The sequence below is a fragment of the Trachemys scripta genome, chromosome 7, assembly GCF_013100865.1.
Source record: "Trachemys scripta elegans isolate TJP31775 chromosome 7, CAS_Tse_1.0, whole genome shotgun sequence".
NCBI classification, from domain to species: Eukaryota; Metazoa; Chordata; order Testudines; family Emydidae; genus Trachemys; species Trachemys scripta.
Window position 1 is genome coordinate 81,816,110 of NC_048304.1, and position 27,056 is coordinate 81,843,165.

At 43.8% G+C, this 27,056-nt stretch overlaps 1 protein-coding gene across 1 annotated transcript in view; it reads right to left on the minus strand.

Annotated features, from left to right (window-relative positions):
• The window catches only part of CTNNA3 (catenin alpha 3), a 960,805-nt gene that overhangs the window by 868,364 nt on the left and 65,385 nt on the right, over window positions 1-27,056 (minus strand). Inside the window, exon 5 of the mRNA XM_034775301.1 lies at window positions 14,455-14,574. Within this exon, the coding sequence (XP_034631192.1) occupies window positions 14,455-14,574 (120 nt within the window). The remainder of the gene's footprint in view (window positions 1-14,454; window positions 14,575-27,056) is intronic.

Consider the following 27,056-nt stretch of genomic DNA (forward strand, 5'->3'; position numbering starts at 1 on the left):
CACTCTGTTGACGCTCTGGACAGCAGTCCGAGCTCGGATGCTCTGACCAGCCACACAGGAAAAGCCCCGGGAAAATTTGAATTCCTTTTCCTGTCTAGCCAGTTTGAATCTCATTTCCTGTTTGGACATCATGGCGAGCTCAGCAGCACTGGCAACGATGCAGAGCTCTCCAGCAGTGATGGCCATGCAATCTCAGAATAGAAAGAGGGCCCCAGCATGGACTGATCAGGAAGTCTTGGATCTGATCGCTGTGTGGGGCGATGAGTCCGTGCTTTCCGAGCTGCGATCCAAAAGACGGAATGCAAAGATCTACGAGAAGATCTCTAAAGACATATCAGAGAGAGGATACAGCCGGGATGCAACGCAGTGCCGCGTGAAAATCAAGGAGCTGAGACAAGGCTACCAGAAGACCAAAGAGGCAAACGGACGCTCCGGATCCCATCCCCAGACATCCCGTTTCTACGAGGCACTGCATTCCATCCTAGGTGCGGCCGCCACCACTACCCCACCACTGACCGTGGACTCTGAGGATGGGATATTGTCCACGGCCGGTTCCTCGGACATGTTAGCGGACAGGGAAGATGAGGAAGGAGATGAGGAGGATGAGGCAGTCGACAGCACTTACAACGCTGATTTCCCCGACAGCCAGGATCTCTTCATCACCCTTACAGAGATCCCCTACCAACCGTCCCCAGCCGTTAACCCGGACACAGAATCTGGGGAAGGATCAGCCAGTAAGTGTTTTAAACATCTAAACATTTATTTTTAAGAGAACAGGAATATTAAGAATAACAAAAATGGGTTTCTCATGATTAGTTTGCCCTAGGCGCTTAACGTTTCAGTCCTGGGCAGTGCAACTATTGAAAAAAAATCTAACAATGTCCGGTTTAGCATGATTGTTCTGCCCAAGCCGCTCTACTGTTTAATCCCTGCCAGTGCAGCTACAGTAAAATGCGGTCTATATGTCCGGGGATAGAGCAGAAATCCTCCTGGGACATCTCGAGGAAGCTCTCCTGGAGGTAATTGGAAAGCCTTTGCATCAGGTTCCTGGGGAGAGCGGCCTTATTGGGTCCTCCGTAGTAGGAAACGTTTCCGCGCCACGAGACAAGCAAGTACTCAGGGATCATTGCCCTGCAGAGCAGGGCGGCATATGGCCCTGGTCTTTGGAGGCTTTCCCGAAGCATTCTTTCTTTCTCACTGTCTGAGATCCTCATCAGGGTGATGTCGCTCATGGTGACCTGCTTTGAATTAGGTAGGGGAATGTTAGTGTTGGGACTGCTTGCCCGTTCCCTTACTGAACTGTAACCGCTGGTTTGCAGCCACGCGGTGGAGGCGTGAGAGGGGCAGCATACAGGGATCTTTCCCAGGGACAGCCGCGAGGGGGTGGGACAGGGGCAGAGTTCCTGCTTGCCGGATTGCTGGCAGCAGGGACTGGCATTGCTTTCAATGTGAAAGGAGGCCAGTGCTACTATTAAAGTTTTAAGCTGCCACAAGTCTACGGCTTACCATGTCTGCCTGCTACACAAATTCCGGTGTCCTGCCCCGCTTCTCAGATCTGCAGTGCAAGACCCCAGGCACTGAATGCGAAGGCCGAGAATTCGACCTTGCCCTGAATGCGCATGTGATAGGTGCTGTGCATGGTCTTGTTCACAGAGAAAGACTATGTTCATTGTTCACAACTACATTTATCTTTCTGAGGAATTCACTCCTTTTTTCCCATTCCCACAGCCACATCTGCGACTGTTTCACAACCTAGCCTGGCATCACACTCCCAGAGGCTAGCGCAGATTAGGCGTAGAAAGAAGAGGACACGGGAGGACATGTTCTCGGAACTTATGGGCTGCTCCCGAGCCCAGGCAGCACAGCAGACCCAGTGGCGGGAGAACTTGTCCCAAATGCACCAAGCACACATGGAACTGGAGGAGAGGTGGCGGCAGGAAGACCAGCAGGCGACTCAAACACTGCTTGGACTAATGAGGGAGCAAACAGACACGCTCCGGCGCCTTGTGGATGTTCTGCAGGAACGGAGGCAGGAGGACAGAGCCCCGCTGCAGTCAATCTGTAACCGCCCTCCCCCGCCACCAAGTCCCATACCCCCCTCACCCAAAGTGCAAAGAAGGAGGGGCGGCAGAGTCCGTGCAAACTCTCACTCCACCCCTGCAGACAGCTCTAGTAGTAGAAGGCTCTCATTCCCCAAAATTTGACAAGTTCTTTCCTTCCCACCTCACACAAGCCCCCATCCAAGTTTCACCTCCCAGTTTCATGTGTAGTTGCTAATAAAAAATATGTTTCTGTTAATTACTGTTTCCATCATGTTCTTTTGGAGGAGGGGGGGAAGGGGGGGGAAGGGGGTTGGTAATTTGACAGGACAGTCACCTTTAGCAGGGTACATAGGCGGGGGCAGGTCCAGCAGCAGGGCACATACACAGTGCAGTCACTAGTTACCCTGGTCAGTCTGGGAGGTGGTTTTCATGTTCTGTGGTGGGGGGTGGGTTGCTCTGTGACTTTGTGGCGGGGGAGGGCAGTTACAGATCTTATGCGGCGGTCCTTATCCTGGATCACAGAGCCACGCAGCAGGGGATCTGTAACCGTCCTCCCCCTGCCACAAAGTCACATAGCCCCCCCCATACACACAGTCCCGATCAGGAGGGGTGACAGGCTCCGTTGAAACAACAAGTCCACCACTGCGGAGCCTGTCAATCCTGGAGTTTAGAAGCGTCATTTGCGTCAGTACACTACACCCGCTCCCCACCACAGTCTGCGTTCCAGGTTTAAAACATTCCCGCGAAAACAGTAATAAAGAAAACGGTGTTCATTAACAAAGTAGAAGTGATTTTATTTCTAAACGTGTGTTGGATGGGGGTGAAGGGGGTATGTAACTGGAGAGGATAGTCAACATTAACTGGGTAAAGACACGGGGGCAGGTTCAGCTTCTCTGTACACAAACTTAAAAGTTACAGGTTACCCTGCTCACTCAGGAACCTAGCTTTCAAAGCCTCCCGGATGCACAGCGCGTCCTGCTGGGCTCTTCTAATCACCCGGCTGTCTGGCTGGGCGTAATCAGAAGCCAGGCTATTTGCCTCAACCTCCCACCCTGCCATAAAGGTCTCCCCATTGCTCTCACAGAGATTGTGGAGCACACAGCAAGTTGCTATAACAATGGGGATATTGGTTTCGCTGAGATCACAGCGAGTCAGTAAGCTTCTCCATCTCCCCTTGAGACGGCCAAAAGCACACTCCACCACCATTCTGCACATGCTCAGCCAGTAGTTGAAGAGTTCTTTTTCACTGTCCAGGTCGCCAGTATAGGGCTTCATGAGCCAGGGCATTAGTGGGTAGGCTGGGTCCCCGAGGATGACTATAGGCATCTCCACATCCCCAAGAGTTATTTTGTGGTCCGGAAAGTAAGTACCTTCCTGCAGCCGTCTAAACAGACCAGAGTTCCTGAAAACACGAGCGTCATGAACCTTGCCCGGCCATCCCACGTAGATGTTCGTAAAACGTCCCCTGTGGTCCACCAGTGCTTGCAGCACCATGGAAAAGTAGCCCTTTCTGTTAATGTACGGGCTGGCCTGGTGGTCCGGTGCCAGGATAGGGATGTGAGTTCCATCTATGGCCCCACCGCAGTTTGGGAATCCCATCGCTGCGAAGCCATCTATGATCACCTCTACGTTTCCCAGGGTCACTACCTTTGACAGCAGTACATCAACAATTGCCTTGGCTACTTGCATCACAACAACCCCCACGGTAGATTTGCCCACGCCAAAGTGGTTCGCGACTGACCGGTAGCTGTCTGGCGTTGCAAGCTTCCAGAGGGCTATGGCCACTCACTTCTGGACAGTCAGGGCTGCTCGCATCCGGGTGTCATTGCGCTTCAGGGCAGGGGATAGCAACTCACAAAGTTCAAGGAAAGTTCCCTTATGCATGCGAAAGTTTCGCAGCCACTGGGATTCATCCCAGACCTGCAGCACTATGCGGTCCCACCAGTCCGTGCTTGTTTCCCGGGCCCAGAATCGCCGTTCCACAACATCCACATGACCCATTGCCACCGTGATGTCCTCGGCGCTGGGTCCCGTGCTTTCTGACAGGTCTGTGCTACTCTCAGACTTCAGGCCCTCACCGCGGTGCCGTAGCCTCCTCGCCTGACTTATCTGCATCTGCCTCTGGGAAAGGTGGATGATAAGCTGCGAGGCGTTGAGAACGGCCACAACTGCAGCGATGGTCGCAGCGGGCTCCATGCTCACAGTGCTGTGGCGTCCGCGCTGTCACTGACTAGAAAAGTGCGCAAACTGATTTCCCGCCGGCGCTTTCAGGGAGGGAGGGCAGGAGTGATGGACGGATGACGACAGTTACCCAAAAGCACCCTCGACACTTTTGTTTACCCAGAAGGCATTGGCGGCTCCACCCAGACTTCCAATGGGCAGCGGGGACTGCGGGAACTGTGGGATAGCTGCCCACAGTGCACCGCTTCCAATGTCAACGCTTTCCCCGTTAGTGTGGACTCACAAAGTCGAATTACTGTCCTTAGTGTGGACACACACGTTCGAATTTGCAATATCGATTCCAGAAATTCGATTTAAATAAAATCGAACTACTCTCGTAGTGTAGACATACCCTTAGACATTTTTGGACTTTTAGTTTGGGGGTGAACTAAAGATGGAGACCCAGCTGAAGGGCTGAATTACCAGGCAGAGAAACCACCACAGCAGTAGAGCAACTGTTGGCAGGGGCCACTAGACCAGCAAGAGATCTGTGATGCCATAGCTGGCCACAAAGGAGCAGCGAGTGGTGAGTCAATTCTGCTACATCCTGTTCCTGTGAACACTTACAAACATGATTAAGCACTTCAGTGCAATACCTCATATGCTTAGAAGTTAAGAACATTAAACATTTTTTTACTTTACATTACTCCTAATGGGGTAGAGTGCCTAAGGCTTTGGATAGACATCTTCAGGGGCTGTTGTAGCTATAAGCAAACTAGGCAGATGCACATTTGGCCCAGCCACCCTATTCCCACCCACCCCCTGCTTGTCCTGGAATGATGGAGGGGTGGCTGGGCCAAACCTGAGTGAGTGATGCTGCCACCTCATGCTTGGGAGGCCCCCCTACTTCTACTATAATGACCAAAATATATGAAGGCTCGCCATATCCCGTCCCACCCTCCCCTCCCAGTTAAGAACCTCTGTTCCGGGGGGGGGGGGGGAGGAGGGCGGGCGATACACTGAAATTTTGCCTAGAGTGGCAGATTGAGTGACCGCTGCATCTTTTTAATTATTTTTCAAATAAATAAAAGTTTTCACGAAATAGAATAAGCACTGTATTTGGGGATTAGTCATAATGCAATACCATTAGTCTGGCATCTCAGCTTGACTTTTCCTTCTGTAGCTGTATCAGAAGCAAATCTTTTAATGACCACTGTTTTAGACACGCTGAGCATTGTAGGGAAGGACCAGTTTCTTGTGCATTTTTCTCCACTCAAGACTCATTATTTCCCCTTTCTGTAAGTTAAATCACATAATCCACTTCTAAGCATGTACGTGTCTCCCCACCACCACTCTATTATTCCTATATACTAAGTCCACTTAAGATTTACTGTGCACTTGGTTCCATGCTTTTGCAGAAAGTTATGGCTGGAGAATTGAAATATTAAGAAGATCAAGTACTCACTTTGCCAAACCAATCTAAGCATGGGGTCTTGTTACTTATGATTAAGGCTAGCTGGCCTCATTACAATGTCTCCTGAAGCTCACAAATCACAGAATACTTTTTCTTTAGGTCCTCTAATCCCTCTGACAGAGAACCTGATCTCATAGTCCCTAGTCTGGAAAATTCAATAGCCTTTTGAAGTCAACAATAATTTTCCCTTAGCACAGCTGCAGGAATGGGCATGGAAGTCCTGCTTTACCAAAGGCATTCTAAATTCTATTGCTTCCCTCTTTGTACTGAATATTTCCTTCTTTCAATGTTCGTATCATCCAAAAAAATTCTACCGTGTCTCCCTTTGTTTCATGTCAAGAAAACAAATTAGTTCTAATACTAACCATTGTGGAACTGGCTCTCTTCTAGTCACATCTGTCCATCTTTTACTGCTGCAACTGCTCTCTGATTCCAGTTACTAAGATATCTCTTTATTCAATGTGCAACTCAACGCCACAGATTACTCACTGACTTCATCGATTTTCCATATCATGGGCTGCTGTTGGAGGCAAGGACAGCAAATGTGGTGAAGAGGGTATTTTCCATCTGCACCTGGTACTGGAATTGCAACTTTTTGGGGTTCTTTCTATGCTCTTCTGTGCAGACAAAGGCACAGAATTAGAAACTGTGATGCCCTCTACCTGGGGTTACATCTTGGGCGACATTCAAAAGCTGAATGTCCAAAATGTGGCAGCCCATCCGTGAAGCTGCACTTTTTTGCATTGGGCACAAGATGCCCTGGGGCCTCTGGGATTCACACTGGAATTCAAGGTGTCGGTTTTTACCTATAAACTTAAAAGCCTAGACTGGTTTGGGCAGCGAGAGACTGCCTCTTTCCTTGTTCCATGCTGCCACAGTTGCAATCAGTGAAAGCAACTGAACTGGAGCTCCCTCATTACAGCATTCTCCATGAGGCCTCAACACTGCAACATACATCCCCATTAGTCTTTATTTGCAAGCACAGGGAAAGGAGACAGGATGAGGGGGATTTGTTAACTGCAATATAATGGAGATATGGGATGGGAATTAGTTATGATGGTGTGGGTGGCATATTGGATTTTAGTAGTTCAGTGTAGTTGCCGATTGTGTTTTAGATACTGGAAGGAAAGACCAGAACATAGCTAGTATCTCTATTTCATGTTATCCTGTTATCAACCTCAGTTCTCCTATGATGCCAGCTCTTACTGAGCATTAAAACACTGGTGTGCTTTCTGCCACTTGTGTGTGGAACAAACTCCCTCCCCCCCCCCCCACCCCCCAAAAAATCCATAAATCAATATTATTTATCGTCTTTCAAATCTTTCCTTAAAAATCACCTCTGCCTAAGAAACGCTGCCTTTTGATAACATCTAGGCAGAAAATGAACTATACGGTATACACTGCTTGTCTATGCAAAAACATGCTCATCCCTTCTCCTCACCTATTTGTTTCACCCATTTGCTGTGCTTTGTCATTACCAAGATTATAAATTCACTGTGCAAGGATGACTGTTTTACTACACATTTGTACAGTCCCAGGCATAGTGTGTAGCACTAGTTGGAAAAAAATGACTTTATGCTTTTTTCCTATTAAAAAATGCTGTTTTGTCAAATCTGGAACATTTCACAGAAACATATTGGTTTTCACAAACTTGAGTTAGGAAGTTTTCTCCTCAGGTTCAGCATGGAATTTTGAGGGTGAGACGCTCACCCCAGAGTAGCTCACTTGGAATCTGGGAGAACCAGCATCAAGCGTCTACTTCAAATCAGAGTAGGGAATTAAACTTGTCTCTCACATCGCAGGTGAGCGCCTAAACACCAAGCTATTGGCTTTTTTAAAATATATCTCAAAACATCTCAAATTCTGAAACCTCAAAATTTCACAAAACAAATTTTTTTCTGGCCTTTTTAGGCATTATTGCAATACAGGTAAACATTATGTTTTAAAAATTGAAATAAGATATATACACAGTACAATATCAGAAAATGTAGCATTTATCAGTCTGTCCTATGATACTTGAAGAGGTTTTCCACTTTTGTAAATCATGCCATTTTAATATTACTTGTTCATCAGTTGTTGTAATTTAATGCTTAACTGAGGATCTCATTTCCTTTCTACTGTTTTAATCAAGATTAGTTTCATTTAGCTTTCCTAGATACTTTCTTTAAATGTATTATCCATCTCTATCTTCCAGAGATTTTAAATGTAGCTGTTTAGAAATGGACCTAAACTGGAACCATTTATTAAAACCCCTGTAAGTCACTGGTTCAGAAACAAATCCCAACTGAGTTTTTGCAAAACTACACCAAAATCCTTTTTCTCAGCTCATTGCCGTATCCCACCACTCCGCCTCAGGTCCTTTTCCTTTTATCAAATAGCAGCTGTGTGTGTAACCATGTGTGCCTCTCTCAACCCCAATTTCAGTACTACAGTTTCTCCCCCAACCCCAGAAAATAAGCCCATTTCACATTTCTTCTCTGTTGTTTTTTTTTTCCCAAAAACTGACGCCAAAAAATCATATTTTTTTGCCATGATTTCTTCTAACAATGACTCACTCCTATCCTTTCTTGAAAGCTTGTACTAACCACTCGTTCCTTAGATATAAAAGTGGTCTTCATTTCTTATACTTCCTTTTTTAGTCATGCTGGGGGCTCAAAGGGAGGGCAAAATTTTGCCTAATTTCTCAGGTACAAAATGATCACTTGCTTAGAGGAGGAGATTTTACAAAGGCATAAAGGGCAGTAAAGTGCCTGACTGCCATTGACTTTCAAACTTGGACTTTTTTTAAATACTTACTGCACATGGAACGTTATATATGAACTGTGGAGAGCTGATACTATGCCAAGAAGGGATCATGAGAAACCAGGTCCATGGAAATACAAAATTTTTTACAACTCAGGCTGTTTTCTTTACATAAGCTAGGTTCTTTATGCCGGAAATATTAGACAAACAAAGACTGGGGATTTCAAAGGAGTAAAAGGGAGTCAGGTACCAGGTGTGACAATCTGGGAATCTGTCTGTACAATTTATGAATATTGGTTGATATAATGGAGTTACTGTATCAGCAATGCTTGTCTGTGTATCCATCGTGGATCAGCAGGTTGGTGTCATGTCCTGGAACAGGACAAAGAGAATGTACCTCAGATTAATGATGGTCCTTTGATCACAATAGTATGCTAAAAAGCAGCTACATCTTTGGAAACACAGTTTCATCTTAGCCTTCTGGAAGGACGGGAGAAGGTAAGAGCAGTGTAAATTGCCCAGGGACAGAAGAAAAACAGCCAGGTGATCAGAAGGTTTTTTAATAAAGGAACACACAGGAACAGGGGATCAGACAGGAACACAAAGCGTTAGACTGGAGAAAGGTCACAGAAGCTGGGAGACTCAATGACAGAAGCCATCCTGCATGTAACTGCCTGTGTGAGATAAGGGACACCCTGCCTGTCTGCCTAAACTCAGATGCCCCCTCCCCCCCACAAGGGAGGGTGAACACATATAGGGTTTGCTGTTTTATATTTTCTATGATTAAGTAAAAGAGCAGTAGTGTGTTAGATTTGCGCAAAGAGTCTGAGGGCATGTTATATACTTTACAACTACTGCATGCCCCTGGAGAGAGTTGAACTGTAAACCAGAAGCTTCACACCTGTCAGTAGAGATCAGGGAGAGGGTATGTTTAAATACAGGGGTGTCTGAAGATTTGATATTGCACCCCCAGGAACTAGACAGCTGGTCAGCAGGTTCCAGAAAGGTCTGCTCCCCAAGAGTGTGTTTAGGGTCCCCACAATTATGCAGTGGCTGGACTCCATTTCAGGCTCTTGGATAGCACAGGCCACAGAATTTCACCCAGTGACTCCAGCATCTAGCCAATTAACTTGTGTTTGTATTAGTACATAACTTTTAGAAAGACATCCAGTCTTGATTTAAAGTCCCTTACTAAGATGTTCCAATGGTTAGTTACCCCCACTGTTAAAACGGTCTTGATTTCCAGTTTGAACTTTTTTAACTTCCAACTCCTAGCCATTTGATCTTGTTATGCCTTTGTCTGCTAGATTAAAGAGTCCCCTAGTATCAGGTTCCCCCTCCCCTTGTAGATATTTTAAGTCTTAACTTTCTATCAAGAAGCTGAAGAGATTGAGCTCCTTAAGTCTTATCGTAATGCCTGTTTTCCTGGTGGCAAATTATTTTTGTACTTCTGCTTTGAATCCGCTCCAATTTTTCAATATCCTCTTTAGAGTGTTGACCCCAGAAATGGGCATATCACAATAATACTATCACCAAGGCCATATATAAAGCAGTTGGGGGCTGAGTTCTTTTGAAAATTTGGCCCCAGTTCTAGGTGCAGAATCTTTTGATGTCTGCCCTTCACCTGAATGCATCTGAAAAAGCAGAGTGAAAAATGTATGTTTATTCTCTTTAAACAAATAGAAATACTGGATCTCAAGACTAAGGTAAACTGTTCCTATTGTTTGAGTTTTACAGCGTACCTTCAGTCTAAAATTAAGCTTTTTAAGAAGTAAATTGGCCTGTTTGCACATAAAAACATATATAGTGCTGCACATCATGCACTTCTCTGGAACCAAGACAAAAATGAAGAACAATTTGACAGTGTTGCTCCATCTTCTGGAAGTATTATTTCCCAAAAAGTAATTTACTGTGTGCTATAAATTATCTCCTGTAATAATTAATGCTTCAAGTTTTATCTGAAACCTTTTTTAAACCTTTCTTTATATATGAATGGACAGTGCATGATATGAAGAATAAAAATTGCATATTTAAATAATTCATCATAAATTAACTCTCTTTCTATATATATCTTAAAAGCTCTTTCCTGGCATATTAGCCTGAGGGCATACAATGAAAAATCAAACAAGTAACTTAACAGCTATATCGGAATGGTGTGATTTTTTTTTTTTTTTTTTACGTTTTAAAGTTCTGTTGTCAGCTGTTATGTTACACTATTACCGGAGACTTAAGAGCAGAAACAGAACTTCCTTTAAATTTGAGCCAACAGTGCTACAGGCATGCTAAAGGCATTACTAACATTAAGAACATCAACTGCTGCAATAATATTTCAATCTGACAAATACTAGGTGCCACTGAATTTAATACATAATATCCATTTGTATTTGCATGTGACAAGATGATCTTGCACTATTATTGGCCAGTGAACCATTGGTAGGAACAGGGTCCGATAAAAGAGAGGGTGAATGCTTACAAAATTTCCTGAGACATTCACACTTATTCCACACTTAACACAGCATTTGGGAGACCCTTCCTTCTCTTCAGGCTATACTGTAGGAAGGCAACTAATGAACCTGAACTGCCTTCCCGTAGTCTCAAACCCAAATGCCTCCTGCTGCAGAAAGCAACCTCCCTCACTGAAATGATCAAAGAAGTTAGATTGTCTGGCCAGTATTGTGTCAGAGAAGAAAGTGACACACATACCAGCTCCTTTGACAAAGCTCAGCCCTGTCTGCAAAATTGGAGATTCTGAAAGCACTGAGGAAAGGCTGAGCTGGCACATGCCAAAAGTTTTGTCTGTCTTAGTTATTGAAAGCCAAAGAGGAATTCCCAGATCCACTGCTGACAGAGATAATCAACTCTTTAGAGAGAGCTACCCTGAAGTGGAAGACATTCTGATTGATTCTGAAGAAAATGTCACTTAAGAGACCTTAGCACCCTGATCTTTATCTACCCTTGTGATCGCACCATAAGTAGTTTGGTCAATGGCAGTTTAAAAAAAAATGACATTAAAATGTCCTCTTAAAACAAGCTGTTTTTTAGTATCTGTCCTAAAAACTTCAAAATCATTGTTTCCATTTCTATATTGCAATTACAGGTCTTCTCTGGTTTTCTCACTCCTAAGAAATAAGGACAGAAGCAGACCAAAAAAAGCAAATTTAAAAGAAAGATTCATCACTCTCACTGTAAAAGTACTTCTGTGTTATTGTACCTCATGAAGATTAATTTCCATATTGTAGAGAACTTCTGGTTCATTCCCGCAATAGAATCAGTGAATCAGTATCTTACCAACAGGACTGGGTGTTGTTTTACAGCACTAAGAGTGATATATAAACTGTTAGCTATTAGAAGTGGGCCTGAACTGGAAAACTAGATTCAAATATCACTTAAATGTGAAGAAGTTCAGATTCTGATCAGGTCTGAACTTGTGGGGTTTGGTCTGATTTCTAATGGCAGCCTCTTCCCAAATAGACTATTCTATTTTCCAGGCAAAAAGCAATCAAAGTGTATTCTGTGGGTAGGAGATTAGACAGTTCTCACTCTGCAGGTTCTCCTGTAAATCCTACCAAGAATTATGTTATATTGGCTGATGGAAACTGGTTCAGCAGTAGCATAAGCAAAAAACAGAACTCAAATGTACAAATATGGACAAAATCTTTGACGTGCTCGGTAAAGGGGTGCAATGTACACCCTCACCCTTTATGCAATGGTCTTCTCCGATTGAAATGAGGAACACATTTTATGACTAATATCTTTAATAAGAGACGTAGTTTTGGAGAAGGAAATTAAATGTAGAGATGAAAGATAGCAGGAAAGGATATTGAGGAGATGCTTGTGGCCCAGACTGATGGGCAAGGGTGGCAAGACAGTCTCAAAATGTTTTGGAAATACAGACTAATGAGACCAGAGATTGTGGCGAGATTCCAGGAAATGCAAGAGTAAACCAGGGTCTGTGAATAGAAGAGAAGCAGAGAAACCAAATGCCAACCCAAGGAGAAATGACGTGTGTAACTAAAGAGTCTGCTAGGGAATGAGGGATTTATTATGTGACATTAAATGGAACTTTGCAAGGCAAAGAGTGAGAATTCAGAGTAAAGAGATAATTGCAATTAAAGTGCAGTTCTACTCTAAAGGTGCCAATTCTATAGACACTCATCTCACTCAGATATGCTCCCTGAGCCCTTACAGATGAGACCTTTATTATGCTCAACATAAATTATGAGATCAGATAGCAAACCCATTAGAAGTGGAAACAGATGCTATTCATTACTAGAAACCGCACCTTCTAGCTATTGAGTGGCCTTATATCAAAGGGGCACAAAATCTGTATACCATCTCACTACAGCTGGTCAAAACTCAGGATTTCCATCTCATGTGAGATTCTGACATTTTAAAGTTTTTCATTCTCAATTAGAAAAAATATCAAAATTTTGTTTTGGAAAAAATGTGTTGTGGATTGTGTGTTCTCAGTTTTTATATTTTTACATTATTTCATGACATGTCAGTTGTGCATTTTATGCACTACTACTATTTTATGTCATTATGACATGTCAGTAGTAGTTGAAATATTTCTATTTATTTTTATTTTTAAAGTCATTAAAGGCGGCAGGTACTGAATGAACATCTTTTCTAGATCAAGTGTGTTCTGTTTGTTTTGAAATGGAACAGTTTGACAGTATTACTACTACTACCATGTCATAAAATGTCAAAAATATAAACATGAAAAAAACTTAAATTTGAAACAAAATTTCAAAATTCCAAAGTCAAATTTTTCCCAACACACACAGTTTGTTTTGAAATTTCTTTCATGGAAAATTGTCAAAATCAATACAATTTTGTGAACATTTCTGTTTTGTCAAACCAGGAAACACCATCTATCATCATAGTGAAACACACCTAGGCAACTTGCTCCTTGCCTTGCCCAACACAAGAACAAGTTATTCATGTTTTCAGATACAATCAGCCTCTGAACCTTTTCCTAAATTTTAAACAATCTAATCAATTTTCTTATTTAAACGCATACTGTAACTGATTTTCCCTGAAACAAGTCAGGAAGTAAATTTGACAACGCTGACACCTAGTGGTAACATTAAAAGATCAGAACTAAAATAAAACCATTATCCCACTCCTTCAATATATTACCAAATATAAAAAGCTCAGAAAGATTTTAAAAGGTTGCAAAAATATGAACAAAACTACAGAAGCTATTATGAAAACTAAAGTTTCTAAATCAGTCATGGAAAGGTTATAGAAAATAGCTCTATATACAGTTTAACAATTGTCTTTGACCTTGATCCTGCAATCACTTGCACATGATTGATATAAAGCATGTGAGTAGTCCAATTTAAGTCATATGGGATCTAATCTTGAAAATTATTTTTTTAATTAATTTGAGATTTTGAATTTAAAATACATTAACTGTTTATGTGGAGCAGTCATGTACATGAAGATTTGATACCATTAACTTATAGGGGTGCAGGTCAGAACTTAAATCACTTTATTATCAAACATAAACTTTATTATCCAGTATACAGCACTCACGTTTTCCACCAAATTACTGTTCTGTCTTAGCAAACTAGTTTGTTTCTTTTTCATGTCAGGTGGTATATAAGAAGATTTTGTGCTGTAATAACTGCAGAAGGCTCTGAGGTGTTCCATGGAAGCCTGGAGTTTTCTGTAGCTTCCCTGTCAGACCCTTATTTTCATGAGTAGTCACAGTGACTTTGCCAAACTACCCTTATGACCCATTAATCTATATGCACTACTTATTGTGTTATAGTTGCACCTTACACCCTTTGGATGCTTGATGTCCCTGCTAAATCCTACCCCCTTCTCTGTGTCAATTCTGGAAGTGGAACAGACTTATGCTGAAACCCAAAGCCACCTAATACAAGGTTATTCATATTTAATATAAAACAGAGAACATATCAATTTGTCTCCCTGAATGATGGCACACCTGATCTGTTACCCATAGATAAAAGCATCTTTCTCTACCCAGAGATTCTGTGCCCTACCACTAAGTTTCCATATTCTTACCTGTTGACGTCTGTAGGCCAAATAATCTAGATTTTCCAGATCTTTCCCAAGCTTCTGGTAGGTTTTCTGTAGTTCAGATTTACTAGACACGTTTCGTAGAGACTCATATGTTCTTTGAAACTGTGATGGTACAAGAAACAATGTCATCATTCACATAAATATTGTCTATATAGCTCCATTAGTTAGTGTTTTGTTTAAAAAACATACTAACATTACAGGCTCTGTTATATTCTCAGATATGCAAGAATACATTGCCACAACTCTTGAAAAGTCTATGATTTGAGTACTTGGATATAGGGAAATATGTAGAGTCCTGGATTTTAAGTTTATAGTTTGGAATTTCTGAAGACACAATTAGAGATTGTCCCTAGCCCTGAAGTCCTGATCCTCACCTAAACTACCCCAAAATCTGGATGTTGTTCAGATCCAGGGTTGTAATTTTTTTCTCCTTTTTAAATAAAAAGAGCACATATATGTTTCCTCATAGACCATGAATTCCCCCAACCTACCAAATATAAGCAGTTTCTTCCTCAACACTCTCCCAGAAGACTCTTGGAGAATACTCATCTCTAACATGTAGCGGTGTGATAAGGATGAAAAAACACCTCTTATTATCTTGTAAGTTGGTGCTGATTGAGTCCACTCACATGGAGCAATTTGCAGGACTGAAGTCTAAACAACTTGCATAAGGTGTCATACTATAGGAAAACTGTAGGAGCTCGGGATTGAACCTAGTTATTGATTTACTGTGTAAGTATATTAACCACTTCTTTCCTATGCAGATGATTAACAGTTGTATATCACAGTAGACGTGTATGACATGTCACATAGAGACTAAAGACACAGACTGTGACTCCAGAGCTTACAAAATACTAGCGAGACATATCTGGCATGACTAAGAAAAGAACATGGGGGGGAGGGGAGATAGGACTTTACACAAACAATGAGTCTCCTTGCTCAATTTGGTGTACACTATATTACTTCCAACTTTAAAATAATTTTACTGTACAATTTATTAATATGTATAGTAAAGCAGCAGCCACAGACCCTAATTAGGAGCAGAACCCTGTGTGCTAGCCGCTGTACAAACAAAGGAAGACATGGTCTGTGTATGAACAGCTTACAGTTTTAGACAAACATTAGGCTAAGGGTGTAGAAGAGGGAGGGGACACGTTCTAGTATATATTTTCTTTTATTCATTATTTAAAATTCTGAAATTACACAAATAAATCAATAAATGAAAAATGCTAAGCACAAAGTGTCATTCCCATTTCTTCAGGTGGGAGAACTGAGGGACAGAGAGGTGAAATGACTTGACCAAGCCTACACAGGAAGTATTTAGATGTTTTGTATCACAGTAGGAGTGGGTTCTGAGGAGCAAATGATTACATAGCCTACAAAATCAGGGAAGCTCATTGGTCCATCTAGGATCATACATTGTAGATAAGTGGCCTATCAAGACCCATATCCTGTCCCAACAATGGCTGATACCTCAGAGGAAAGTGAAAACCTTTCATAGCCCACTGCACCAGTTGTTTAATGTTGTACATAGGGGAAAATATTCCCCTCACAATCCTGGAGCTGAGATATGCTCTAGGATTACACAAGATTTGAGGCAGTCTTGCCATTAAGGCAGTGGACTATAGACCACAAGATGCGTGTTAGATTCCTGGTTCTGCCACAACCTTCTTGTAATCTTCTGCAAGTCACTTCACCTCTTTCTTCTGCAGTTCACCATCTGTAAATATACTGAAACATTCTGTTATTATGGTGATGAACACGATAGGAGAGCCTAAAATAGTTACTAGTTTGCATCAAAGGAGTAGCAGTATCGTGATCAAATGTACACCCCTTTAATAAACCCAAAGTGGCTCAGTATTCTGCAGCAACCAGCCTTACAGATTCATTGCATGCTACAAGTTTTATTTGTTCCATTTCTTGTATGTAAGTGAATACAGTGCTTGTAACATCTACACAATCTGCAGCACTGGAGAATGAAGCACTGCATTTAAATAGCTCAAAGTAAGAAACTGCCACCTGCAGGTTGTTGTTTTTTGTTTTTGTTTTGTTTTGTTAAATAGTGTTTAAGAAGAAGTTCCCTCTACTGGATGATCCCTGTGGCAACACTCATGACAGGTACCTCAGGGTATCTGTATATGATTGAGAGAAGACAGGGAGTGAGACATACCCTGTTCCCTTGACATTTTTCTATCTCACATCCATTGTAAAAACTGCAATTTGGTGCCTCACCTCTGGCCTAGAATTCCTCGAACTTGCAACACTTTGCATTCATTAATTCACACTATAAGCATTAGAGCAGAACTTTAGTTCAGGTCAGACCAAACGAGACCATCTACAACAGGGTGGGTAAACGTTTTGGGCCGAGGGCCACATCTGGGTGGGGAAATTGTATGCAGGGCCGGGGCAGGGGGTTGGGGTGCAGGAGGGAGTGTGGGATGTGGGAGAGGGTGTGGTGTGAAGGAAGGGGCTCAGGGCAAGGGATTGGGGTGTGGAGTGTACGAGGGGGCTGAGGGCAGGGGGCTGAGGTGCAGAAGGGGTGCGTAGTGCAGGAGGGGGATCAGGGCAGGGGTGCAGGAGGAGTGCAGACTGCGGGAGGGGGCTCGGGGTTGGGGTGCACAGGGGTGCAGGGTGCAGCAGGGGGCTCAGGGCAGGGAGTTGGGGTGCAGGAGGGGTGCGTAGTGCAGGCAGGGGGCTTAGGGCAGGGAATGGGGGGGGCAGGGGGCAGGAGGGGTTCGGGCTCCGCGGTGGCAGCTGCACGCACTGGGGCCAGGGCAGGCTCCCTGCATGCCTGCCCTGTCCCCGGCCCCGCACCGCTCCAGGAAGCGCTGAGGCCCCTGGGGGGGGGGGGGGGCAGAGGGCTCCGCGTGCACTGCCCTTGCCGCGCCTCCAGGTACTTCCCATTGGCTGTGGTTCCCCGTTCCCGGCCACTGGGAGCTGCGGGGCGCGGTGCCGGAGGCAAGGGCCTGGGGGCCACAGGGACGTTGGGCCGGCCGCTGCTGAGAGCGGTGCGGGGCCCGCAGCGCCACAGGGGGCAATCCCGTGGGCCGGATCCAAAGCCCTGATGGGCCAGATCTGGCCCACGGGCCATAGTTTGCCCACCACTGATCTACAATGACTTTTCCTATGTGCAGGTAAGAAGCCATGAGTATTGCAGCTGCACCAGTTCAACAGGTACCTGAACACCAAACCACAACATAGTGGTCCACATGTGGATGTTACCTGAAAGCTTCCATTGACAGTCGCAAAGCTGAATAGTATGGGAAGGGGTCTTTCAAGAGTCTAGAATACACTAATGAAATGATCATAAAGTGTAGTCTTTGCATGGAGCAAAGAAACAGTTATCTAAAATGGTGTCAAGGCACTAGACCACAAAAATACAAGCAAAGCAACAGATCATTTCATGCAACAACTGTTTCTTGCACAGGGAAGGTGGGACAATAGGTGCCTATATAATACAAAGCCCTGAATATTGGGACTGTCCCTATAAAACCAGGACATCTAGCCACCCTAACTGAGGAGGTCTCCTATCATATCACTATCTCTGCAAGCCCATGCACTATATCTTACACCCTGCAGGGGCCCCACAGATTAATAATGCATCAAGCCAAAAACCTCTCACTCCAGATCATAATATTAGGAGCCTCCTGTGTCTGGTAATGAGACTGCAGGGATCAGTGACTCACTTCTAGTGGGAAAAAACATGCGTATAAAACTGTAAGGCTAGCTCTCCTCAGGAGGCTAAATATCCAATAGCCCCAAGAGGCTATGACGTTGGCAGCGATATTCCACGAAAGTGGAAGAGACATCTTTCTCAAGAAGAGAGTGGAAGAAAAAACAGTGTTTTCCCTTAAAATAAAAATATACAAATAAGCTAACTATAAGCAAATGAATACAAGTTTGTCCTGCTCTCAGAAGGATTCAGTGATGTGACTGTGACAAAGGTTATAACCATTTTTAAATCTACACGGCACATACAATCTACCTACATCTCTCAAGCTATCATAGTCCGGTTCAAGTCTTTCTTCCTCCAAAAAACTTTCATATGTATTGTTCTGAGATGTGGGAGGGGAAGAAGAGTCCAGCCCCCTCTCTCCCAACTTTCTGTTAATTATTGAAATCATCAGCGGTAAACAGAAATAAAACAGTTTTTAGATTTTCCTCATTACTTCACCAAGATAGACACAACCCAGTCCCTAGAAGTCCAGAAGAAGTACCTTCATAGTTTCCTTTACCTAACGACTTCCCTGTCTCTTTTTTCTTTGAAAGGAAACTTGCTATTTCTTTTTAAGCCTCTTGATTACATACAAGGTGCAGCTGTCTTAAAGGAGTTAGGTTTGATAGGATCCAGCTGAGCATTCTCTATTTTTCCCTGAGCAGACGAAGAAACTTCCCTGGGTTCATGTGGCACCTGTAACACTCCTGAACCATTGTCTGGTTTGATGACACTTCTTATGAAGCAAGCTGGATTGGGAGGGTATCGTGACAATGAGGGCCTTACTGCCTATCAGGTTTTACTGCCTATCAGGTTACCATAAATAACTTTATAGCACTTTTCAAAATACACAGGCTTCCCTTTTGATTGGGTCCATGAACAGTACTACACTCCTTGTGTAATAAAAAACAAAATCCACAATCATAAAACTTGAGCCAGAGTAAGAGGAAACAGTTGTTTTGGTAATAACACACAAAAAGTGGATATCACGTCGTCTAGGAACCAAGCACCCATTGTCAAGATAATGACAAATGATCACTGAATATCTCCCAAGTAGGAAACAAGATGAACTTGTAACAAGGGCCTTAAAATAAATGGAACAATTTTCACAATCCCATTTTGGGTAACATTAAGCACTTGGAACATCAAATGTGATTCTGGAACAGATGATGGTCTAGGTGGTAAGCTAATTAGGACAGTGTTGTCAATATTGTTTCTTCATATGCAGGATGTTGGAGATCTAGCATAGTGTGGGGATTAACTGAAAATGGAAGATATTCTCAGTGATCTTATGGTCACCCCTTGGACTGTGATTATGGTTCCATTTATCTGAAAACTTGACTTAAAGTTAGGACATGGAGAGTTTATTCTGTGTTCAAATTCTTTACCCCCAACCTTTAATAATGATGGTCAAAAGTCTCTATACATTTCAGCTTGCCTCTGCATTTTCTGTTAAAGTCTTTGTTTCGTTGATTGTCATGGGAGCTTGGTTTGGCTGTTGCAAGAAAATTAATTCATAATATTGGCATTAGCAGAATATCAGTCATACAATGGGGAGTTTCCCTGTAGTTTTTTAAGAAACAGTTTAATTCTTTTATGTAATGCTGTGTTCCAGCTACCATCAATAGCAACTTTTCCAGAATCCTCATAAAACAGTCTGGTGAAGTTCAAGGTTGTTCAAATCTCAGGTTTTGGTTAATGCCCATCTCTAATGTGAACTTGAGGTATTCTGGTTCAGTCCATATTTTTGAAGAATGGAGTTTTAGGAATATCATACACAATTCTTTGTCCAGATTTAGCAGGACTCCTTTGGCAAAGATGGCAATCACAGTATGATAAATCAGAATAATCAGCAGCAAATCACCAGCTGACAACCACAGAGGAAGTCACCAAAATCCAAGACAACTGCTAACAAAGATAGATCAGATAGTTTAAACAAAGGGGGCACAGTGTTTTCCAATGCTGCAGCTAGAACAGACATGATTTGATGCAGTATTCCAGACTATTATGATAGCTTTGGCTGGGAATCACAATTTTTACTGAAGCAGCTGATTTGTCTTTACAAATCCTAGTGTCCCAGGAGAGAATGAAATGCACATTTGCTTCAGCACCTTCAGTTGTTGTACAGGTAGCACATGCAGACTGTATGAACATTAGAACGGCCATATTGGGTCAGACCAAAGGTTCATCTAGCCCAGTGTCATGTCTTCCGACAGTGGCTTATGCCAGGGGCTCCAGAGGGAATGAACAGAAGAGGTAATCATCAAGTGATCCCTCCCCTGTTGCCCATTCCCAGCTTCTGGCAAACAGAGGCTAGGGACAGGGGCGGTGAGTTGTATGGGCCCATGGTGCCTGGGCTCCAGCAATATTCAGGGCCCGGGGGCCCAGCTCCACCAATATTTGGGGCTGGGTCTCTCCCCCGCCTCTGCCTGCCACCCCCACACACCTCCCCCAAGAGTCCCCCGGTCCCCATTTGCTGCTCCCGCGCACCTCACTGGACCGTCTCTGCCTCTCCTCTGCAGCTCTATGCTGACTCCACTCTGCTGGCTCCGGTCATCCATTGTTGCCACAGGGTCCTAGTGCCCCCCAACTACTAGTGGCAGGGCAGGCTGCCCTTACTCTGCCCTTCCGCCTCGGACCCTTCCCTTTTCTAACGGGACCCTCCACCAGCACAGGGGCCTCCGCTGCCTGCAGTCACCGCTCCTGCCCCATCCCTCACCCCCAGTACGGCTACAGTGAGGGGCAGCAGCAGGGGAGGAGGCGCACATTTGATGGCAACTCCCTCCCCTGGCACCCACCACAGGGGAGGCGAGGGGGCTTCCTGGACCTGAGAGGAGCCCTCGGAGCACTTGCAGTGACAGTGGTGCGGGGTGAGTGTACGGCTGGGAGGGAGAAGGGGACCCCTCCCCCAGAGCTCACTGCTACCAGCGGGGAGAGGGCTGGGGGGAGTCCTCCTCTCTGGCCCCAGCCCTGGGGCAGCCTGCCTGCACCACAAACTCATCCCCAGCCCTGCCCCACCCCAGAGCCCGCACCCCCAGCCAGATCACTCACCCCCCTGCACCCCAACCCTCTGCCCTAGCCCTGAGCCTCTCCCACACCTCAAACCCCTCACCCCCAGCCCAACCCTCATCCCCCCACACCCTAACCCTCTGTCCTAGCCCTGAGCCCCCTCCTGCATCATGAACCCCTCATCCCCAGCCCCACCACACAGCCCTCACCCCACAGCCCAACCCTCTGCCCTAGCCCTGAGCCCCCTCACACACCCCAACCTCTCATCCCCAGCCACACCCCAAACCCATCTCCAGCCCCACCCCCACAGCCCTCACCCCTGCACCCCCTCCCTCCACACCCCTGTCACCCCCAAACTCCCTCCCAGAGCCTGCACCCAAACTCCATCCCAGAGCCTGCACCCCCACTCCCTTCCCACACATCCTCTCCTGCCCACAAACTCCCTCCCAGAGCCTGCATCCCAGCCCTCTGCACTCCCTCCTAGAGCCTGCATCCAAACTCCCTCCCGGAGCCTGCACCCCTCACCCCCTCCTGCACTCCCACCCCCTGCCCCAGCCCAGAACCTGCACCCAGCACCCAAACTCCATCCCAGAGCCTGCACCCCAGACCCCCTCCCCCATCCAAACTCCCTTCCCAGCGCCTGCACCCCTCTTGCACCTCAATCCTCTGCCCCAGCCCAATACCTGCACCCCAGACTTCCTCCCCCCACCCAAACTCCCTCCCAGAGCCTTAGGTAGGTGGGGACCGGAGTTGGGGGGGGGGGCGGGTTCTGGGCACCACCAAAATTTCTACAAATCTGCCACCCCTGGCTAGGGACACCATCCCTGCCCATCCTGACTAACAGTCATTGATGGACTTATCATCCATGAATTTATCTAGCTCTTTTTTGAACCTTGTTATAGTCTTGGTCTTCACAACATCCTCTGGCAAAGAGTTCCACAGGCTGACTGTGCGTTGTGTGAAGAAATACTTCCTTTTGTTTGTTTTAAACCTGCTGCCTATTAAAAGGAAGATGCCTGGAAAAGTAATCTGCAGCATTAAGTTTTCTATATATCAATGCAGTGTCAAATTCATAGTTTCAACATCTTCAACACAAATTGGACTGCGTAGATAGAAGAAGGCATCATTAAACATGTATTGCAATGTCTTATAATTGGTAACAGTATGCTGATGTCCATACAGGCAGAAGTGGAAGTGCAGACTTCCCCAGATGACAGCAAGCATTTCTATTTCAATTTGTGAATGATATTTGACTAGTCACAGAGTTTTTCTGGCATATGTCTGAAAATCAAGCTGAGTCATAACAGTGACACGTTCAATTGGGCTATAAGAGGCCCTTAATCTGTTGTAATTTTACATTCCTCATTCAGCTTCAGGGCCAACTCTACAACAGAAGTAGAACAAAGAGTCTGCCACTGCAGAATATGGAATAATGGTTCTTTCCCAGTTTGTCTAAGGAAGGAAAAAGCCTGAGAGCCTTTGCTGTTCCGAATATCAATATTGTCACCCTTCATTGTGCAAGGCAGAAAATTCAGCACTGATCTATTTTATGTGCTTGTTAAATACTTTTTTAAAATATATGGCTGAATATGAGTTGAATTGAGGATGAGAAGCAAATTTAATCTCGACTTTGAAAAAAGAAGGCAGTTCATTAAAAAGTGCCTTAATGTTTTAATATGCACTGCTGCTTTAAAAGACTAAATTATACTAAATGTACTATTTTAAATCACTATGGGACAGGTTTGGGAGAACCATTAAAAAGCACTCTCAAATTCCAATTACTGAATACACACTTATGAAAAAACTGTTGCTCTCATGATATTTTGCTGTAATGGAATGGGCTTGGGCCTGCCTCTATAGAATTTTATGGAGAATAGATCACACAGTACTCTCAATCCAGGAAACATCAGATGATCTTGCTCTCAATGGACTGAAGACATGCATTTCTATGATAAAGTGTATGCAATATGTTTTGCGAGCATTTATTCATTTCTGCTTCCCAAAGCAAAGGTGAGTTATTAAATGAAATTTGTCTGGATCAGAATGATCTGTGCATGCCTGAGTTGCAAATAACTGTTGAGCAGATGAAATAATACTGACTTTATTGTTATACTAGCAACTAATAATCTACTAGAACAAAATGAATTTCCAAGGCCATTTTACCAAACTAAAATTTGCCACCTAAGATTAGAATTCAGAAGATATTCCACAGAGAATGACTTTCACGTTATTGTCATTTACCCCTTGAATATGATGCTTTAGATTTACTTCAATTTGAGTGTTGCTGTAGTGGTGAATTAAAAGGTTGTAGAAACACAGTAATGACCATTTCACAACAAGGCATTTAGGAACAGATTTTGTGATGTGTTCGTACAGTCTGACACAATGGAGTCCCAATACCTGACTGGGGCTGGTAGACACTTCAACAATAAAAATAAATAATAATTTGATGAAAATATCTGCCCATTTTTATTTATCTTAATCCCATCTTCAGGTTTCTCAAGTACCTGTCTATCCCCTCCATCTTTAGAAATAACACTAGTTTCTCCAACTCAATTATACTCTTCACTTCTAATATATTAGAATTATTATAATAGATATTATTCCATATACCTATTACCCTTTGCATCAAATAGTTCTGCCTAAGCTCCCGATTATCTCTTTTAGTTCAGAAATTCTCATTTTTGAATCCTTTACTATTATGACAAATATACTTCCATCAATTTTATAAATCTTTAATTTAAAGTTCTGTTAAGTCACTTCTAAAATCTCTTCTTTCCTATTTAGAATAAGACCAGTTCCTTCACCCCTTTTTTCATATCTGGGCTGTGTAAACAGCTTGCATAGAACTTCACACATGCTTGTGAACCTGAGATGGATGTGGTTCATTTTCTCTCTCTCTCATACACACACACACACACACACACACACACACACACACACACACACACACACTCACGAAACTGGTGCCCTCCCTTCCACTGGGCTCCTTGGCACAGGCCTCCCCTTCTCCTTCCCCATAAGGAGTGAATGGGGTGCACCTTCTGAGCAGGGTCTTCTTGAGTGCAGTCTATTATGCTGCCTCCTCCACTTCTCATAAAGGTCTTTGTTAGTATATAGGTTTGTTTGCAAGCCTGAGATTGAATTTGGGATTTGACGTTTTAATACTCACACCTTATACTAAATATATGTAAAAAACAATGAACAAAGAGACTGTGTGTTACATTTCCCACAACCAGAGGGGGCTTTTAGTACAATGGGAAAAAATACGGGATACAGCAAAAGTGTTACTGGGCATGGTGGGAATGTAATATATAAGCACAGATTTGAAGACTGCCTCAACTCCTTATCTCAAGGCAAAGTCAAGCAACCAGTTTGGCAAGAGAGGACTGGGGCAGGGAGAGAAGGTAAAACACTAAAAGACCAGAGAAATGCCTGCCCCTGACCGGAGTACAACCTTGCCTCTCCCATGGGATACAAAAAAGGTGGAACGAAGACCCGAAACAGAACATGACCATAAGTTGTAAGGAGTGCAACTAGGGGCATGTACTAAAGGTATATTTGGGCCTGCTAAGGAGGGGGAATGGGAATGGGGCACAGGGTAAAGGCTCTGTGGTGTCAGAGCTCGGAAGGGGGACATGGGGTAAAGGCTCTGTATGTCAGAGCTGGGACTGGAACACTGGGAAATAGACTCTGTGAGCATGTAGAGCTATGGATATGTTTGCTTAGAACTAACCCCAATAAACATTGAATTGCCTGCACTTCGGACTGCTGGTCTTCTGCTTTCTGTCTGCGTGACAAGAACCAGGGGAGAAGGTGAAGGCAAAGCTCTCAAACAGTCTTCTAAATGGGTACCATTCTCCTGTCCACCCTATAACAAAGTGGACTGCCCCTTTAAGGACTAGAGGGATAGGGCCAACTGGCTCTGTTCTGTTATCTCATACAGCTAGAAGGGGGTCAGTAATCCCTATAAAGACCCAACAGAGCTCAGTTGGAGACGCTGGCTGATGTGACTCATGCTGGTGCACACTGAGAGGTTTCTGCACCCCTGCACCTATGTTTGTTGGGGAATAGCTCTGTTTTCTCTTCTGCTGCCTCATTTTTCCCTCAGTTCTACATCCACATTCTTCACCATGTACAGGGTCATGGGTCTATCTCTTGCAGTTCAGAAAGGACTAACACCACACTCAAGTCTCTTTCAGTCCCTTCCCTCAGGACACATTTATTAAGTCAAACAAGAAAAGTAGCAAAGTAACTCAAAAGAAAGCTATTCCTCTGAACAACACAGGCTACAGGGGCCCAGAGGTCTTTCACTCTGCAGCCCTTTCTCTCCTCCAGGGCCAGCCCCCTCCAACTGAGCCCTTCCCAGCTGGGTCTGATAATTGAACAGGGTTGTCTAGCTCCATGTCCCTTAGTCCTTAAAAGGGACCTATCACATTGTTATATACCCCCGTGCCATAACAGAAGTAGTGAGATGCTCCTTCTTTAGTGACTCCTATGGGGTGGGACAGAGATACTTCATAATCCCTAATGTGGTACTAAGGGAAACCTGTTCCCTAGCAACAGTTTATTAGAATAAAATAATCATTAAATCATTTCACACTTCCTAGGGAATCCCCATGGTTTGTAAAGTTACCTTGCTAGGGACTTGGGGCATCTCTCATAGTCTCTAGGTGACACTGAAGGAATAGTACTGTATCCATTCTTCTGCTGGAATAAAAGGTGGTCATTTCACAAAGCCCTATTCCTAAGTAGTTGTTTAGGACGTGCATTACCTGTGTCATTTATGTTGCAATAATTCTACCACAAATTGTAGAGTGGAAAAATACATAGACCTATAAATATTGATGCTAGAAATACAAATAACCCATATTTGTCCCCTCTGTGGCATGCACAAACTTCAGAAGTAGTAGGAAGAATTTCTTCTGTTGCCTTATCTGTAAATAAAGATCTGTAAGTCCAGATCAACTACAGTAAGACAACCAAGGGACTAAAGCCTCTCTCAGATACTCCTGTGCATCTCTCTAAAATGACCCACAATTTTTTGAGAACCATCCCTCATTATGGGCTTGACCCAAAACTTGTGGAACTCAGTGGAAAGTCTACAATAGTATGTGATGTCATTTGGATCAAGATTATGCTTACCTACATTCACATTTAATTTTTGATGTTACATTGCATCATATCAGGGCATCAAAACTATAAGCACACATCACTCGGCCAATACACCAGAATAGAATGGGATGACGAGGTGCCTATTGCAGCATACTATCACATTCTACTCCGACCAGCAGTGGCACAAATAAAAAAAAATAATACCAAAAAGAATGAAGCACAAGTCAACTGAGGTTACTCAAATAATTTTTACACTGCTCAGAACACTTTTAACACTTAAGGAGGTAGGGAGGAAGAGGAGCAGATAATGATCTTCCCAAAGAAGCCTGGCTTCACATGTAGCTTCTCATTTCCTACCACTTTTCTTCCTCTTTCCCGGATAGTTTTAAATAAATCTAAGTCAGGGCTTTATAGATATTACTGAGTCTACTGAGAAGTGTGTGAAAAATATGTAAATTTAAACAGTAAATCTACAAACAAACAGGACAAGGAGAAAAAAGAAAGTATGCTGGATCAGCAGGATCTGAAATATATTAGAGGAAAGACATGCTGGTGGGCTCTTTGAATAAACATTTTCTTATCTTCTTGCTTTTCTCCTCTGATCAATAAATTCAAAGTAATTCCACCAGTCTATTAATTCACTTAATTAAACAATATTGAGCATCACTTCTAAAGTGAATGAGGCTGAAAATGGACTGTTGAGTCAAAGGACTAGATGCATGGGACAGACTTTAGTCTGACCATA